This window comes from Stigmatopora nigra, chromosome 3 (assembly GCF_051989575.1).
Source record: "Stigmatopora nigra isolate UIUO_SnigA chromosome 3, RoL_Snig_1.1, whole genome shotgun sequence".
NCBI classification, from domain to species: Eukaryota; Metazoa; Chordata; class Actinopteri; order Syngnathiformes; family Syngnathidae; genus Stigmatopora; species Stigmatopora nigra.
This window is the reverse complement of record NC_135510.1, coordinates 11,133,431-11,151,998: the sequence shown is the minus strand read 5'-3', so window position 1 is coordinate 11,151,998 and position 18,568 is coordinate 11,133,431. Positions and strand designations below refer to the sequence as shown.

Genomic DNA, 18,568 nt, shown 5'->3' with positions numbered 1-18,568 from the left:
TTCGCATTTATTAGGTTTTTATTTTCTTCTCTCTCAGTAGGTTGTCATCTTTTGTGACTCACAACTTTTCGGACAAAAAGGTCAGACAGTAAGTGTGCCAACAATAGACAGGCAGTGCTATACTTAAAACAGCGATATTTGTCTTACAGCTTTAACTCCATCAGATTTTCTTTTTTTTAAGTGCGAGACTTTAAAATCTATTGAACGCCTACTTCAATTGTCGGATGATTTTCCTGCTCTTATGTCACAGAGATGCAACTTTAAGATAGGAGACCCCTGTGAACAATGTGTGTCAAGAACATGTTTCAGTGCAGAAGACAGATGTGTTAGACAACTTCACATAAGTTTTGAGAGTTTAGTGGGGCTGCTAGTGTTAAAGGGGCTGTGGGACTTCCTTTTTGTTGGCTGGCCAGCGTTGACCGCATGTTTGTCTCTTGATGTTTTCACAGGTTTCTCACAGGGAGAGAGGTCGAGGTCATGGTCCTGGCTTCGGCTCGCTGGACTGACAGAGCCAGAGGGACCGGCTTTGGTTTCTTCAAGAGCGTCAAAGAGCAGATCAAAAGAGAGTTCTTCCACCTGAGAAGTCGCTCCGTGTTCCTCGCATCCGGGCACACCACTCTCCTCTACATCTGACACCAAAGATGGAGGACATCCTTTTCCAGTGCATTCTCCAGTAGGCTCGTCACTAACCGTATCGCATTGTACTACAAAATCAGCGGACTTTTTCGGTTCTGCGGTAAGAGTGTGGTCTAAGTCGGCGGGAAGGGATGCCAAGGAGAGCTGAGACCCACGGCTACTAGAGCTCTCCACGTCCAGCATCATGGAGTCCAATTCAGAGATTTTGTTGAGGTAAGCAGCATCCATGGAAGCCTCGCTGGACTTTTGGAAACTGTCAGGCCCGTCAGCCGCAAAACCAGCAGCTGTGGAATCAGGAGCCGAATGTTCTTTACTCGGACCAGGAGGGGATTGCTCATTTGATTCCGAGTGCTTCCAAGTTCCCCAAAAAACAGGTTTTAATGGCTGTCCATCATCTGTATTTGTAGGCAAAGACTTGGGGAACATGTCGCCATTGCTTAACTGCGTTTCTGTAGTGGTTTTGCCCGGACTGGGAACCTCGCCAAAATCAAGTCTTCTGAGATGAGTAACAGGTTTGAACGCCACTTTCTTCTCGCGCACACCGGGGCTTCTCAGTGTCAGGGAACGAAAGGCAGAGGATGGCGTGGAAGGCAAGAAGTCCAAGGATGTGCCATCCATGTCCGCCACATTTTTGGAAAGCCCACATGGATTTTTGAGAGTGTCCTTGTGATCCGTGCACGATAAGAACATCGAGCTATGAGTTGTAGAAAATGTCAATGCATCAGCTTCAGGATTGCTGCAGATTGAGCCCCGCTCGTTATCACTCAAGCTTCTCATCATCATCATGTGGAGTCTTTGCTGTTGGGTAAGAGATTCTTGTCCCGGTGTCTTCTTAGATGACTCCTGCATTTCTGCACATCTCTTTTCAGACGTCCTGACTCTATTCTCCAGGTCCTCAATGTATTGGTCACTGCGCTCCAGTGCCTTATTCAAGTGGTCTAGGTCTCTCTGGTACTGCTGGATTTTTGTTTCCAAGGCAGCAACAGTATAACGGCCAAACCTGACAATGAAACAGATTTTTTTTTAAATTTAAATTTATAAACAATATCCTTTCCAACAAGATCACTGTCATCAGATATCATTGACATTTTAATCATATTTTTCAAGAGTCTTGTGGTTTAGAAACGTGCACAAACAGTAGCAATAATGTAATGAAAAGTCAAGTGTATCTGTTTTAGCTACCGCAACCAAGATGGCGCAGTTCAAGCGGCCGCAAGCGGCGGCGGTTGCGTCGTCCACTCTTGCTCGTTTTTTGTTTTTGCTGCTTTTATGTCTTAATTATTTGATTTGGCTATTCTCAATTTACTTTGTACTTTGTGCTTTTGCTTTCCTTTTCAGTCTAATCACCCTCTTGCTACTGCCACAATGAAATTTCCCGAATACCGGATGAATAAAGTTATCCATCCGTTGTGCAAACATTTCATTACTACATATCCTCAAATGCCTAACTTCATTCAACCAATGACTTAAATTCTTAATTGCTCTCAATGTGAAAAACTTTTCGATATCAAAAGAAATGTATACATCAAACTAAGGCTTTTGTACAGTACTTGCCCACTAACAGAAGATACTTACTTTTGTGGGGATCTGCTCACCACCTCAGCTTTCAGTCTCGTATTTTCTTGCACCAGATCAACATTTTGAGATCGCAGTGCTTTATTTGTCTGGGGATGATAAGAATACCGTTATCTCTCGTCTTTGGTTGGACATTCTAAAATCTAACAAATAACAACAACAAACTAATAATGAAATAACATTGAAAATACATGCCTGCTTAAGCTTGTCAAAATCCTGCTTAAGTTTATCACAAGCATCATTGGCTATTTGCAACCGGTTTGTCAATTCCTTTATGCAGCTCGGATCCACTCTTTTCTCATCTGCATGCACAGAGTTAATACTGCTCGGATCCAAGGCTGTCCTCAGTTGCAACTCCAGATTCTGGTTTTTGGACTTCAGCTCTTCATTTTCTCTGCCGAGACCCTCAATTTCATCCTGTCAAGACAAATTGCATTCCATTCCCATTTCTAGAAAATAATATTAATCCTTCAGTTTCTTAACTGCTCACAGAGGTCACGGGGGTGCTGGAGTCTATCCCAGCTAATACAGGGCCGCCAAAAAGAATATTAATAACAGAAAATTGGTGCCATTTCAGAATCATATTCGATTGAGCCTTCTACAATGTGTTTATTCTTCACTTCTGTAATGGCATTAATGAAGGGTTGTTGTTGTTCTAAATAATTATGTTACTTCATCAATAAGGCCAGGTGGACTTATACCTCATAATCACGCAGAAGGAGCTCTCCCCTAGTTTTCCGAAGACATTTTCTCACAGTGGGGCTCTCAGCGTGATCACTGTCATTTGTACCTCCTGTAGCAGAACACACAAGATAGATTAGTGTGTAAATATTAGTAAGATAATGTGGTATGAGATTGGCACACAAAATATTTATTATTCAAAAAAGAGGAAGGGTAAACAGTTTGAGAGGATGTCCAAATATCTGCTGCTGATCGGACTGTGTATCAGCCAATACCTCACCTAGAATTTCTCTGCAAGGGTTCTCTATCGTAATGGGGACTCGGCATGAGGGACACTGGCTGGAATTCTTTAACCACATTTCCATGCAGGACGAGCAGAACACGTGGTGGTTTCCACAAATGACCGGTTGCCTGACCTACAATCCATTCAAAAGTCATTTGGTGCCACTCTTCCATTATACGAGATGAAACGATCAAAGAACATTTCACATGTGGCAGTTGACGTCTGTGCATGGACAAACGTTGCATACTAGGTGGAACTTCTAAAAGCAATGTTTTTTCTTTCGATCTTTTGTAATAACGACTGGGATGTGGATCCTTACCTTTCCGAGGCATATCTGACACGATATGGGGAGAGTCATACATAGCGTCGAAGTTGGGAAGTTGAGAGCCATCTTTCCGTGCGCGTCGGTGAAGGAGACTCAAATGAGCCAACCGGAAGTGTCGAAGAGCGCGCCAAACTGAGGCGGAAATCCAAAACGAACTACGGAAAGTCTCAAAAACCAAAAAGTTGCGTCATTAAGATCAGCCTGCTGACGTGCATCTCAAACAATTCGAGCTCAGCACATTTACGCGTATGTATATTAAGATCTTTCTTTAATTGTGTTCTGGAGATTTTTGGGGGGAAAAAAACCTACAGACAAAAGATGGACACACAAAACATACTGAGACTCAAGATCAACTTAATAGCAGTGTACTTTATTGCAAGATTTGAGGCCCTCTCGTGTTATGTGACTCCATTTTTAAATTAATTAATCGGTTAATCTAAACATTTGTGGGGGTGTTTCATTGTATAAGGAAAATCAACATGTGATTGTTCAATGCAACGTGTAAACCCCAAACAGGAGGACTGACCTGAAATCAAACCCGGACCCCTGAAGTGTGAGGCCAACATGCTCACCATTCATCCGCCTGGCCTCTATTTGTAAGTTGATTTGGAAAAAAATCATAATAATAGTAATGTGATTAGGAAAACTATATGGTATGTTAAAAGTGACTGCTGTAATTTTGTTGGGGACATTTAAACTTGTGTCAATGAACTTCACCATATTATCTTAAAAGTGTTGCAGATATGTACATGTGTGGCACAGATATACACAATAATGTCATATGGATAATTCCCCTCATCCTCACCCGCAAAAAAAGTGTGTTTTTTAAGGGGAATGCTACAGCATCCCTGCAGCCTATTGCTCATCACAACTCCGTTGCTTGAAATAGGATGTTATTTGCATAATACAGTGTAACTTTGAAGATAAAGGTTAAAAGTGAAACAATAGCAACCATGGGCCTCCAATTGGTAAAATATTCATCCAGCAGATAATGCAGCATTTACAATTCTACGCATGCTTTTCATTCTGGTTAAATTTAACCTGTAAACAAACAAACAAAACAAAAAAACATTGCTCAACGAAAGTTCCAAGCAGTCTAACTTAAGTGAAAACTTAAGAACGAAGATGGACTTTCTGAATTAAAAATAAATGTGGGGGAAAAAATCAGTTCTTACTGGTTACCATGCACTTTATATTGACTAAACTCTATAATGTCCCATTAGTCAGATGTCACATGGTTTATTTATAATATCTTGATTTATAGAATACATCTTAGACCTGGACTGTCTCATAAGGAACAACAATGTGTTGTATCTTATTTTTAATGCAAACAGAATACTACAATGAAATAACTAAAAGAGTTCCCACCAGTCAATGCTAATTGCATTAGAGAGATGTCCTAGTTTGAGATAAATGAAGTACAGGATATGTTGGTTTAGATATGAGTGATAGCTCTTGAGAGAATTGACTGGCTTCTTAATGAAGCTCTTACACAGTTTCCAGTCTGTAAGCATAGCACTACTAACTAGTGTAACAGTATGTTTAAGTGTGCCTTGGAGACATTAGGAATTACACAAAAGCTTCATATAAAAGACATTCTTTGACTAATAAACAGTTAACACATTGAAATATTTCGATTTTATTTCAAAAGAAATTGTTGCGCCATATCTCAAATGTTTTATTTACAAATATATTTGCTTCCAACTTCTTAATGAAACAGACAAGGAACCATTTTCTAATTCATGTGTCTAAGGTTCAGGTTTTTTTGGAGGGGGGTGCAATGTGTGGGAAAAAGTGTTAGTTTATTTGGCCGTGTGTGATGCCACTTTGGAGAATTTATATGCCATGGAAATCCATTTCAGTCTAAGAACAACAAATCGGATCATAATTTCGACTGTAATCCCATGCATTATTCCAGGTTATTGAAGCCTTGTGTATTACTCAAATCAACAAGTACGCTGTATACAATTTGTATATAGTAACTACATATAATAATTTCACCAGTCTATGCAGACTTATTTTAACCTGACTAACTGAAATTGTAGTCCTCTACAACAAGATGAACATTAATTGGTGACAGTCAATTAATCACGTTGCTACAGTCAGCTGCATCTATTGATCTTGCCCGAGTAGTGATTTTTCATCCTTAAATGGCAGCAATTGCCAGATTTGACCAGCATGTGTAATGGACAGCGAGTCACCAACGACCTGGACGTCCGTCTTAGCACTGGTGAGCATGCCCCCCCCCCCCCTCATCCTCCCAGTGCTGCCAAATAGCATCTTTACCATTTAACTTGGAAAGGTTTAGACTGCCCTAAGAGCACAGCAGCGAAACAGTGAGCGCTGGTGTTCAGATGACCTTTTCTGTTCAAGGCTTAATCTCTGACAAATGCTTGCTTTAATTAGTTTGATACCCCATGCCTGGACTTCCACCCCGCCCTCCTCCTGTTCTCCTCTGTACCTTTTTCTCTGTCTCCTTTTCACAACCACAAATCAGTTGGATTCACAAGTAATTAAGATGTAATTTACACAGGGGTTGACCAAAATACAGAAATTCTAGGTAATGTTTGGTGCTGAATGCTTTTACTGACACAATCCACTAATATTAATCTGGAGTTCACCTATTTCCATGTGTTTTTGGAATTGCATGATTTCTATTTAGGTAAAACAGTCTAGCCTGCAATATAATGTCCGTTTATACCAGTTACACGGCCATCTTGATAACTTTATTGAGAACAACAAATTGAAAAAAGATGAAGTAAATAAAAGGTGGTAAAGACCTCACCCACCACAGAGTTGGAGGGTTTTATATTGTATTCTTATGATTAGCTAGCTATGTACCGGAAGAGGTGGATAAGTGTGCATCTGTTTATAATAATATAAACCGATGAGCACAAATGTGTTGGAGAGAACCAATGACATTGTTGCATGTGGGTCACAGTTACCTAATTTTGTGGATCAGTTGATTTTTCCAGTTCGACCAAAATTATCCCAACATTGTAACTCTATGTTGGGTTCTTAGTACAGCACTGGTTTTTAACTAAGGGGATCAATATCCTTATAACCCTGCATTATTTTGTTTCTTGGAGCCCATAAGTCATTCGCTGCCATTGACGACGTCCAATCCAATTTGACTGGGGGGCTAGCGGTGATCGAGTGATTGCCATCCCAGTCCAATTAGATTGGAGTCTATCGCCATCAATGGGAGCCAATGAGTTAATACTTAAAAATTGAGATATTTTAATTTAATTTTCCACCAATTTCCCATCACGTGATGAAATTCAATGTTGACAGCCAAGTAGTAACTTAAAATCATCTTAAAATATAAAATTCAAGGTAACTAAAAATGACTATTTCCACTGATTACCTTTTCCCAAATGCACTAAATTTTAAAAAACAGCAGCAACTCAATTCAAATACTGAATCAGTCCCAGTGCAGCTACAAACACAAGTAAAATAGATGCATGGCTACAACCCCCTGTTTTATTGGAAAGGGCTTTAATTATTAGGGCGTAAGTCACGGTGTGACTGGAGGGCCGTCTCTTTGATGCAGGCCTAGTTTATATTTATCCCCTCCTTTGCAGCAATAGCAGCAGTGCCACCGTCACCACCAGCAGCGTGTGGCGTTTTTATTACATTGCCCACAGGCAAGTTCAGCCTTGTCCCTCTTTCTCACACACATACACACACATTTTAAGCCTGCAGGTCCAGCAGCCGGTTGAGTCCCCTCCACAGCCAAGACACCCCTCATCCCCATGCAGGCCCACTTGGTCCCTTGGGACAGTGGAAGGAGGGTGAGGGTATTATGCTAATAGTATAGCCTCCCGCTCGCTTTTCTTCACAACTGGGAAGGACCATCATTACAAGTATTGTTGCAATCCGTATGAGAAGGACACGTCATCGGGATGAGTACTGCATGCATAGATCACATAAAATATGATGAAAATGTGCATGAAGGGGACGAAGGATAAAATGCAAAACTTGTTATGAACCCCTTATATCAAGTCTACTGTCGAAATGGCCTGCTGTAAATCTGTATATTTCCCTCTTTACTTTTGTATTTCATTTAATATTTCTCATGGTTGGCTGGTCATATCTCAAGACAAGAGCCTGTGGCATATGAGCAAGAAATGGGATATAAGTTTTTTGAATTTCTAATGCGGCATAGAACTCTACACGTCAGTATAGTAATCAATTCCAAATCCATTAAAAACGGGTGGAACTTAAATAGACCTGTGTTGCACAAATGACTCTAATTCTCCTTCCCATTTAGTACAAATGAGATATAGGCTAAATAATGGAAGTACATTGTATTTTTTATCTACATGCACCAATGTTATAATATTGCATTCTATCCTTAAAGGTTTTTTTTAAATATGACCAAGAGAGTTACCTAAATAAAAGTTTGCGTGTAAATAATAAGCCCAAATTTAGGAGATCTGTTTCCAGAAAGAGCCATTTTCAAGTTCTTTGCAAGTCACACACGTTAACTGTGAGTACAATCTACTATGAATGAATATCCACAATTTTGATATGCTGGCTCCTCTTGTTTTTGAGTGTATAAAAGTAGCAATATTTTTTATAAGAAGAGACATTAATTTTTGTGAGTTTGCAGTTAAGTGATAATTTGAAGCGTCCATGTTTTATTCTCATCTTGCTCGGAGTTTCAGAGATTCGATCATGCTAATTTTAGGGAACAGGAGTATCCATTTCATCACTTCTATTTTCAGTGCACGTTTGATCAGCAAACGGTTTAATTAATCACATGCACGGTCCATAACCAAGGTGAAGGGTGACTGAATATTCGGAAAATGACCTATTAAAAATGCATGTTATCTCATTACTCCTGCTGCCAAAAACCTGGAAACTATGACACAGAGAGAGAGAGTAAAAAAAAAAAGTACTTTACTTTTTTTTCTTTTGTTTTCTGACCTGACAGAGGGCAAAAATGTGAAGAGAGTAGAGTGGAGTGGTCTCCTTCATTTCACTAATCTCCCTGAAACCTGAACCTTTATTAGATCTGAAGGACATTAGTATAAGACAGTCGTCCTCCAGCCTTGTGCAATGATACGTCTATTGCATAAAAAAACTATTCAAACATAACATACATATAAACTGGCTTGAGGAAAAAAATCTCTATGTCCTTGATGAATCATTTTTCATATTTGATCAAATATCTGCTAATAGCGGGTGTGTTCAACAACAACAAAAATTCCACCAGCTCACACACACAGCCAGCCAGCCAGCCCCATGCATACGCACTCACACACACCAGGAGGCCTTATTAATTATTTGTAGCCACTTGACTTCATATTGTGCAGCCAGTGGCTTGGTCAAAGATTATAATTACCACTTCCCTGTTTGTATCATTTTCCATCTCTTGTGCTTTTAGTGCAGTGTTACCTCTCTTGACGCTCTCTCCCTTGCTTCCTCCCTCTCTCCCGTCCGTATACACAAGACCAAAAGTGCAGCCACATCATTTATTGATAAGACAAAAAGAATGTAATGAAATTATCAATGTTCTTGAATTAATTATGAACATGATTAAGAAAGCTAAAATCTCAGGAGCCGGTCTCTCATTACCCATTCACTCTTAGGGATTGCTTTCATTCAGTAAAGGAGAGGCGAAAAAGCCTTGCAGCAGAGCCCAGTCTGGCTCAGTCCGTCTCCCCGTGTGCCTGTCCCGAGGTCTCCACTGCTGGGCTCAACTGACCAAACCTCCGACAAGCCCGGATTCGGCTCCCACTCGTGTGCTTTTACCGCTGGAATGACTTGAACTTTCTTGTGGCCCTCAGATGTCTGCCCGGAAATACCAACATATGCTCAACTCAACTCATGTGATGTTTGATATTGCCGTCAACCAGCACTGAAAACTTTTGGCCCAGCTAAGAAGTTGTACTCAAGGTAGGTGAACTCTCTTTGACTTGGTTCTGTATGTCTCTGTTAAGATGTAAAAAAAAAAAACTAATATTAGAATAATATAAATATATACATACAGTTAAATGTGTATCATTACAATTGACCGTATAATATAATAAACAAATATCTTTACTGGTGCTTTCTCCAACCCAGAAAGGGTGAGAGATTTGACATTCATTTAAAAATCCTCCACAAGAAAAAACACTGCTATAAAATATCAAATTGGGATAGTTTGTTTGATCACTGCATGTTTTTTTTTATTCTAATTTTGAGCAATGTGTGGAATTCAATGTTTAAGAATGCACTACTGCTTAGTTTGACACTAGCAAACCACATGGCACCAAATTCAGTGACAACCCATTTATATTCCATGGGAGGACTACAGATACTCTGCAGAGATGTCTTTGGTTCAGCCTGCCTTTCTTCTGCTCAGTCATATGGGACAATATATAGGGCAAAATTCCCTAAAGTATTGGGAGTTTTAAGGAAAGTCTCTCTCCATTCCCAATATCTCTTTTATGCATATTTCTAGCTTCCCTGCCTGCATGTACCCTCAAACACAAATATGCAGTTGCACCACTCTGTACTCGCGCAATGCAATCCTTTCTGTGCCTGCCTTTAGAAGCAGAACACACACTTTCACAGGCATATTTTCACTGGACATACATTTAGACATACAAAATATAATTTGAAACAATGCAAATCATAACACAGTTTGGGGAGAGTGTAATTCAACACAAATGTGGTCTAATTATTGGCCGTTTTTTTACTTGGCAAATTGATATAATATCAATACTCTGCTTTTTTTCTACATGTATTTAATCCCAGCTATCCAAAACTGCTATTTGTGCATTTTTATTTTTTGTCTTGCATTCTATTTTTTGTCTTGAATTCTACATCCATAGTTTGTTTATGTTGCTAATTTCCTAATTTGGGGGCTATAGAGTGCAGTCAAATATTTTTCCTTTAAGTATAAGATGTGCATTGTATTTCACTATGGGTTGAAAGATGCTCACCAAAGCAATTTAGAGATCTCTAAGGGATGTTTCTTCCTACTTTACATAAAGCACTATTCCAGCTACAGTCTCCAAACAACATATTCAATCTACTTGAAAACAAAGGGTAGACAAGAAAGAGATCTCAGGGGTTAATGGCGAACCTCCTGACCAAAGGATTGATCCAAGTATTGGATCGCACATAAAGCTGCAGTTACTGGATATTACCCTGCTGCTATCGGCCTGCAGTGATGGTCTGGATAAGAAGTGCTTACCAAAGAGGATGCTCCTGCAGGGCAGATACGGTTTCCCACCCCTCTGGGAACAACAACCACATGCCGGCTGCTTGCTCAGGAACTTTCTACCTCATCGAGTAAATCCAGCAGCCTTATCAAGTTACTAGCCAACTGAACTGCTCCAGAAAGTCCACCAATTTGGAGCTTCGTGGCAGCAATTAAATGGCACCTGTTTTTACTCGATAACAGTGGTGATTACTTGGTTTGTTTGGCACGTGTTATCTTGGACGGATACCTCAGATTCAGCATCTGTATTACACTGTAGTTTTACAGTGCTTATTTTTCTACCATGGATTATCTAAGAGTAGAAAATGACACCTTTTCTAAACTACCTTAACAGATTATTTTAATAGTTTGAAGGTGTCAAAATACTCAGACTAAGTTTATTTGTTTGTTTTTGGGGGGTGATTTAACTCACTCAAGATCCACGCCAGGGTCAGTATGCAGCTTTACCCATGCACATCTGCTCTATGCCTCTCTTTGGTATTACCCATGAAGCACCTGGCTCATACCACCCGCCAACAACTACAGCCCAGATGGCAGCTAAGCAGGCTAATTATGTCAACACAAAACTCTGATGGCCCACATCGAGCACTCTGGGGCCACTTTGGTGCACTGTGTTCCCCTCTCCAGTTATGTTGAAGAGGACGTCTGCCATGACGCTATAAAGATGTCAAGTGTGTAATCATGGTCGTAGACAAGGCCCAGCATAGTGCTTTGCGCCCCCTGGCAAGAAACTATACATTGTCTTTGCCCAAGACCCGCTGATGGAGCTTTATACTCCTGTCCTATATGTATGTTGTCAAAAAACTGCCACACGCAATAGTTCTGTTCCTAAGAAAATATCCAACATGAGGAATGTGTAAATTTAAACATCTTTTGAAGTGATATGCAGTTATATACTGTGTTGTTGTATATTTACTTTTGTGTGTGTATAGATATATATGTATATATAAAAAACTATATACTACTAAACTTTGCACCGCTGCGTTTGCATGTAATGCCAGATATCCACTTGTCACTGTGTTGTGGATTACTGCCCAAGAGTGACAGTTACAATCTCTATACCGTTGTACCTTCTGGCCGCCTTGCTGTCTTTTCTGTTCATGATAAATGCAGCTCTATTAATGAGCAGGAAAGAATATTGAATAACTTTGAAAGGCTAGGGACTTATGACCCTCAAGAGTCAAAGAACGAGAGACAGATCTTCCTCTAAGCCAAATATAGTATATGCAGTCAAATACAAGCTTAAGAAAATGCACATCGCCAATCCATTGACGTAGTGTTGACATTCGGAAAGTGGAGAGTTATATACCATGACCCTGTTATCCAACCGCTGAATGATTGATAGATCAGATAAGACAGACTGAAAAGACATACTTTATATACCGAGTTGACAGTATTTGGTTCGTAGTCTGTCTGGATTTGAGTGTCGTGAGCTTTTAGTTTCAAATGCACAGACAAATTAGCTGAAATAAAGCAATAAAGACTGTAATTTGTCCCAGTGCAATTCTACTGCATCTTTTCACCCTCCTCCTCCACCTCTCCCCAAAGTATGTCCCATCTGCTTTGGGGAGCTCTCCCCAGCATGCAGTAGAAGGATAAGCACACCATTTCCCTGTCAATACTTTGCTATTAGCCCCCGCAGATCCATATATCTCTGGGCTGGAGGCTATAAGAGGGTGTGGGGTGTTCCCTCTTATCTGAATGGCTGTATCTGAGGTTCTCCTCTCTGTCCTAAACTTTGATTCAGCCAGCTGAGAGGTTAACGAGAGAAGCAGGGCAATAAGGGGAACAGAAAGAATATGTCCAGAAGAATGGCAGAAGGTAGCACAGAGCTCATTCATAAAGGACAAAGCCACGAATAGGTCAAATAGCCTCTGTGTGGGTTCCTCACCTGTTCAGAGACCAAGTCTGTTCAGTGTAATAACTCCCAAAAGCACAAGTCTATTCAGTGTAATAACTCCCAAAAGCGCAAGTCTATTCAGTGTAATAACAGTAAAAAGAGCTCAGGTTAGAAGCGATCATTTCAGGAGTTTGGCACTTGTTTAGTGATTGAATTCTCCCATAAGCTGTCCCACAAAGCACACGGGCAGAGAAAGTTTATAATGGCTGCCTTTAGGACCTTTAAACATCTTGAATCCCATTTCAGATGGGTATATTGTTGTCTGAAGAAGTTTGTTGGAAAAGAATCCTTTTTGTATAATATTGTTTGAGATTTATTCTATTTATATCATAGTATTTTAAGAGATAAATAGCACCATTTTTTTCGCTCCTGGAAGCAAAAGGACACAAAACACTTCCGTAAAAAGCTCAATTTATCCACCTTGGATTATAGTTGAATTTATGTCATTGGCTTTGAGGGGGAAAAAAAATCATAAAGTCCTTGACAAACTGTCCGACAGTGATTTGATCTTTGACCTCTGCTACCTCAGCCATCTTGTGGCAGATATCATTCAAAATCAATAAGACAATCTTCCATTGGCAGCGGATGCATTTGCTCTTCCCTTGTAAACAAATTGACAAGGGCTGGCGTGGCTCGAATAAGAGTATAATAGACTGTGCTGAAAAGAGTTGTACGTGTTCTCAACAGTTTGCTGGCTCAGCAACTTAGATTCCCTGTTTTAGATGAGTTTATGACCCAGAGAAATTTGGCCCAAGTCCAAAAACAAAGTAACTAATGAGCAAGCTGTGTTTGTGTCTTAGCAGTCTTCCCTGCAGTCGCCCTTCCTTTTTTTGTAGTGTTTTCGTTTTGTTTTGTGCTTGAAACAGACGGATATTCTTTTTCATTTAAAACCGTTTGTGATTTTGAAAAAGCTGCTTAGAAAAAGGAACACAAACCCCTACTAGATAAGTGTCCTACTTAGCAATTACCTTCTAACACATTTCAAAAAGATAATCCTCCCCCACTCGCTGCTACACACCTTCCATGAAAATGTCTGGCATATGGTTGTATGCTTCTAGCTCATATCCCAAGGCCAGTTTCCCAGCTGGTACTCTGGGAGAACACAGAAAAGGGGGAGAGAAGCAAAGCAAGGAGAAGAAAACAAGACAGGAAGAAGATGAGATGAAGGTGGTGGTCATGTGCCTACTATCCCTCACAGGTCTTTGGCAGCTGTGTTGTAGGTTCAGCCTGTTAAGCACCTGATAATTAGTTTGCCCGTGAGGCATGAGTCATTATGTATCAAGAGTGACTAACAAGGCTCTGTTGGTGACAGAAGCTTTTTTTCTCTGTGATTTAACACTAAATGCAGATTCGATAACATCGTTTCACACAACCTACAATTGTGAATTAACCACCTAAGATTTAGATTTTTTTATGTTAAACCAATGGGTGGATGCTCTACTATTATTCAACACTGAAGTGGACAGGCTGAATGCCTTATAAACTATAACCATGGAATAAAATGGCTTTAATTATTACTTTATTAAGATTATGATTGTTGTTATTATAATTATCCCTGTCATTATTGAATACTGTAAATTCTGGTATATAAGTTGGGCCCATATTCGAAAATGGTCTTAAACTTGTGTAGTGCTTTTCCACCTTTCGGGGATTGACAACTCATTTTGCAGCATAAAGGAGCAACGTTGGGTTCAGTATCTTGCTCAAGGATACTTAACAAAGTGATGTTATTACTTCATATTATTATCAGTATATACTTTAATTTGAACATGCTCAAAAACATGCACGCTCAAAAGAAATACAATATAAAGGCTGCGACTAGATTTCCTTTTAATTGAAGTAGAGGGTTATATGGATTTCTGAAGAAGGCTGTTATTACGAGCAACTTCAAGTTGTCATTAAAGAGGTTCGACAAACTTGGATTAAGTTAGGTGCACGTAACATTCATTTATCAAGGGACTGCTCATACATGTCGGCTATTATGATTGCTGCACCGCAGTGCCTTTTAACTGCCTATAACCTGCAAAGCAATCTTGTCTTAAAAGGGTTAGGACAACTCCCTTGCACCAGCAGCGCAACATCCATCATGTTTCTCACTAACCAGATCATAGCTTCAATCATGGGTAAGATTACACATTTCTCTATTAATCTCCAATATGAAGCAGATCCATTTGTGATGGCGAACTGGCCTGCGAGGCCATCCCTTAACGTGGTATCTCCAAATCTAATTAGTGAGCTTAAAGACATGTTACTGAGGGTCACAGGAGATATAGATTGGTCTACATCTCCCCTTCCTGTGGCTGGATTGTTGCTAGAATGAATAGTTTGATGTTTTCTGGCACCCTGGGATTTTTGTTCAAGTTACCTTGAATAGATGAAGAGACATAAAATATAACAATAATTTTTAATGGAACATTTTAAGTCTATTAACGTCTCCTGAAGGTGTGTCTAAGTCTCAAAAGTTTTAATGAAAGGGAAGGATGAGAACATTTCATTAAGAATCCAACAGGTCACATTTAATGCTGTGTCTTAGCAGACTGGCTTTCCAGATGGAAGATTAAATAAAATAGTAAGCCAGTGTATGAGATATGTGATGATGGAGGGGCCTCGTCTTTCTCACTCGGCTGCCAGGCTGAGTGCTGTTGAAATCTTTTATGTGAGAAGTCGGGATAACACTTGGCTGACATCCACAGTTTATCCATCAGAATTTCATGTTGTCAGAAGTTGTGAGCAGACTTAATATATTTTCTAAATGAATAAAAATTACCATTATACTCACGCCACCATGTTTTAGCTCAAATTTTTAAAATGATCTGCGGTTTTGGTTCACGTGATAACAATCAAGTGAGAATGAGTGCATTTTTCATTTCATATTCCCTTGTACTTGTAGTACTAATACAGTAAGGTACAATAAGTTCACGTGCATGAAGTAAACAGATACACATTTTAGTACATGCAAGTACACATGTACATAGTACAAGTAACTATAGTTGAGGAAAATTAAGTACATGTTATTGTAGTACCAGTAAAAGAACTTTAGTACAAGTGCACAACGTTAATGCAAATATTTGATTTATTTCTGCAAACATAGTTCATGACGCCTAAAGGGCTCTGGCAACCTAGACGAGTTAAAGAACTTATCTCATAATTGAGGTATCGCAAATTCAAACTTTTACAGCCTGACAATTTATTTTTTAAAGGAAAAATCCTCATCTTAATCATTGAGAAGTGCATTACAAACATATACTCAAGAATCAAGCATCTCAAGAGGACTTTCACTAAAGAAAAATGGTTAGCACATCAATATCTTGCACAATTGTGTATAAATTTAGAATAAAAAATAGTTGGGTTTATAGACAGTACTTCTGGTTATTTTATTCCTAATAATAACTTGACCCAGGAAAACAGCATACAGTAGCTATCAGTGGTAATTAGAGTACCTCATTTCGAGGACATAATATCAGTGATGGAGATGATGGAGATTACGCCGATGATGTATTCGGGCTTTATTTAGCCTTCTTAGTTCGGCGAATATTTAGGAGCAGAGCAATAAGACTGCAAGAAACTATCTGGTTTCTCCATGTGACTTGGCCTGGACAAGCAGGAGCAGGAGGAGGAGTGGGATCCTCTTACAATGAGGAACGGCGAGCGTTGGGACAGATCTGTTTACTCAGGAAAGTTCATTGATCGGGGGTAAAGGTGGCCATGCGGTTGAAGGTGCACGTGAGGAGGAGCAAGTCACCGTGGCTATTGATCATGCGTCATGCTCCTGCCATAACCTTCCTACTACATCCGTGCTTTTATTGCATTGCAATGCCATTTCAAATTGAAACAGCAGGAATATACAATATGTGGTCATTAAGGGGGCTCCGTCGGGAGAGGTTGGGTTTTGTCTTCTTATATTTATATAATTAGAAATATATATTTTAAGATGGAAGCAATATAGTTGTAAAATGAGAATTGCAATCTATGTAAATAAAATGTGTTTTCCTCAGCTTTCATGAAAAGTTATATTGTTTTATCTAATGAACAGGTGCTCCATTAAAAGTGCAATTATAGTGGACCGGGTGGGAGATAAAATGCACTGGAGTGCAGTGACATCCACTTTATTTAGTATTAGAAAGACCACATTAATTATTCAAGTGTGGTGCTGAAGACTAGGGGAAAAAAACATTGGGCAGCACCTTTTGCATAGCAGGCCTTGTATGTCTTTTACTGAGCTTGTTCCAGAATACGGTATGTTCTAAAATTGAGTGTTATCATTAAAATTGCTGGTTTGAGTTGTGTAAATCTTAGTTGATATCATGAGAGTGTGAAGGTTGTGTGGATAAAAGAGCAGACTGCAATTTCACTAGAAGGAGAAAAGTGATGGTGAAGGGTAAAGGCAGAGGTGAGAGTAAAATGGTTGCTCAAGATTGTTTGCGGTGTCATTTCTAGTTGTTCAATTTTAGTCCTCTGCTGTCGAGATGGCTATTTCTCTGTCATCCATGCCGAGGTTAGGGTTTTTAGATTGAGGGCAAAGCCAGGAACCGTCTGTTTGTTTTGAGCAAAGGCATCGTCAATAGAGAGGCAGCAGAGCTAGAATTATTTGCCGAGTTAATAGCGGTTTGATGATGTCATTTTCAGTGACCTGGAGATAAATTGACCCCTGTTGTGTGAGGATTCCCTAAATGCCACCTACACAATCATGGTCCAAGTGTCTCTGGGAAGCTCCGTTTGGGTTTGTTTTGTCTATAACACACACACACACACAGTATACATGCCAACACACCAAATATGAAGCTCCCATTTGAATTGCTGACCCATACCTCCATGTGTTCTAAAAATGTGTTCATTAAATGTCAGTAGGAATTAGATTCCCAAGAGAGATGATGAAATGACTTATTCATTATGAGAGCATTTTGCAATGAACCACACTACTGATCAGCTCAGCACAAGCAAGTGCTGCCAAAATTAATCATTTGCAAGAGCTGCCTAGGTAGGATTTAACAACGTCATTCTTTTATTCATTGAACTAAACATGATAATATTAGAAATATGAATTGAAGTGTTTATTCAGACATCCGTTTGTAGTGTTTTTTGACTGCAATTCTTTATGCCTTGCTAAAATTGTGAACCCTCAACATATATTTTAGTTTTACTTTTTTAAAGTGCCTAGTTAGACCTCTTTTTGTCCAATAGTGTGGCATAGTTAAAACAAGGTAAGGCATTAGAGGCATTCCGTGAGATATTGTTCAAGACTATCTTGAAAATATGATCGTTTATATGGGGGGGAAAAACAACTCTTTATTTCCAGACAACAACTGAGGGAATTATATTTCCATAACGTTAAGATATGGCATTGTAATTTTTGAAAAGGCTGATGGGATTTGCTTTTTTTATCTTATGATGAACAGTATGTTATTTTTGACATTTCCTCATTTAATTCATTTTCCTTGTTTTTTTTCTTTCTTATACAAAGCTCAGCGATGTTAAGAGAAAACAGTGTACCGACTCTGCAGTTCTTGATCATAAATAATACAAAGCGAGAGGACTTTCAGTGCGTGTGAAATGGCATTGTTCACAGTTTGTGTCACATCAGTGAATGTTTAACTAGGCACAACAAAAGCTTTTCAATATTTTAGAATGCAGGGACCTACTGTGGCTGCACTGATGCTCTTTGACGACAGGCCTCTCCTAGCCTGTCTGATGTCATATCCTCTTCTGAGTTGTCTTCTTTGCCTTGTTTCCTAAACCTCTTAAAACAGTGCCTCAAAAAGTGTTTTCATCATCTTGTGGCCTCGGTTTATACGCAAAGAAACCAAACATGGTCGCAACTTTCCATTTATATCACTCTGTCTCCTTTGTACTAATGGACATATAATGGACAAATGAGTCTCTCTTGCCACAAAATGATGACCATTTGTGCCATCTTTCAAAAGGATTAAGTGATTCGTTTACCTCCAAGCTATG

General features: G+C 39.4%; 1 protein-coding gene and 1 long non-coding RNA gene across 8 annotated transcripts in view; one reads left to right on the top strand and one right to left on the bottom strand.

The window, feature by feature from the left end:
• On the bottom strand, positions 1-3,662 carry obi1 (ORC ubiquitin ligase 1). The gene is made up of 6 exons (XM_077713437.1): positions 3,495-3,662; positions 3,173-3,308; positions 2,913-3,004; positions 2,407-2,628; positions 2,212-2,300; positions 1-1,636 (listed from the first exon to the last, which is right to left on the bottom strand). The coding sequence occupies exons 1-6, from the start codon at positions 3,564-3,566 to the stop codon at positions 337-339; spliced, it is 1,911 nt and encodes a 636-aa protein (XP_077569563.1). The 5' UTR covers positions 3,567-3,662; the 3' UTR covers positions 1-336.
• LOC144194381 (uncharacterized) overlaps positions 2,983-18,568 on the top strand; it is a 30,622-nt gene continuing 15,036 nt past the window's right edge. For 2 of the 7 annotated variants that reach the window (XR_013325877.1, XR_013325878.1), the window contains exons 1-3: positions 2,983-3,746; positions 4,017-4,096; positions 9,296-9,404. This is a non-coding gene — a long non-coding RNA (uncharacterized LOC144194381). The remainder of the gene's footprint in view (positions 3,747-4,016; positions 4,097-9,295; positions 9,405-18,568) is intronic. The other 5 variants (XR_013325874.1, XR_013325873.1, XR_013325872.1 and 2 more) reach the window with 4 other exon arrangements.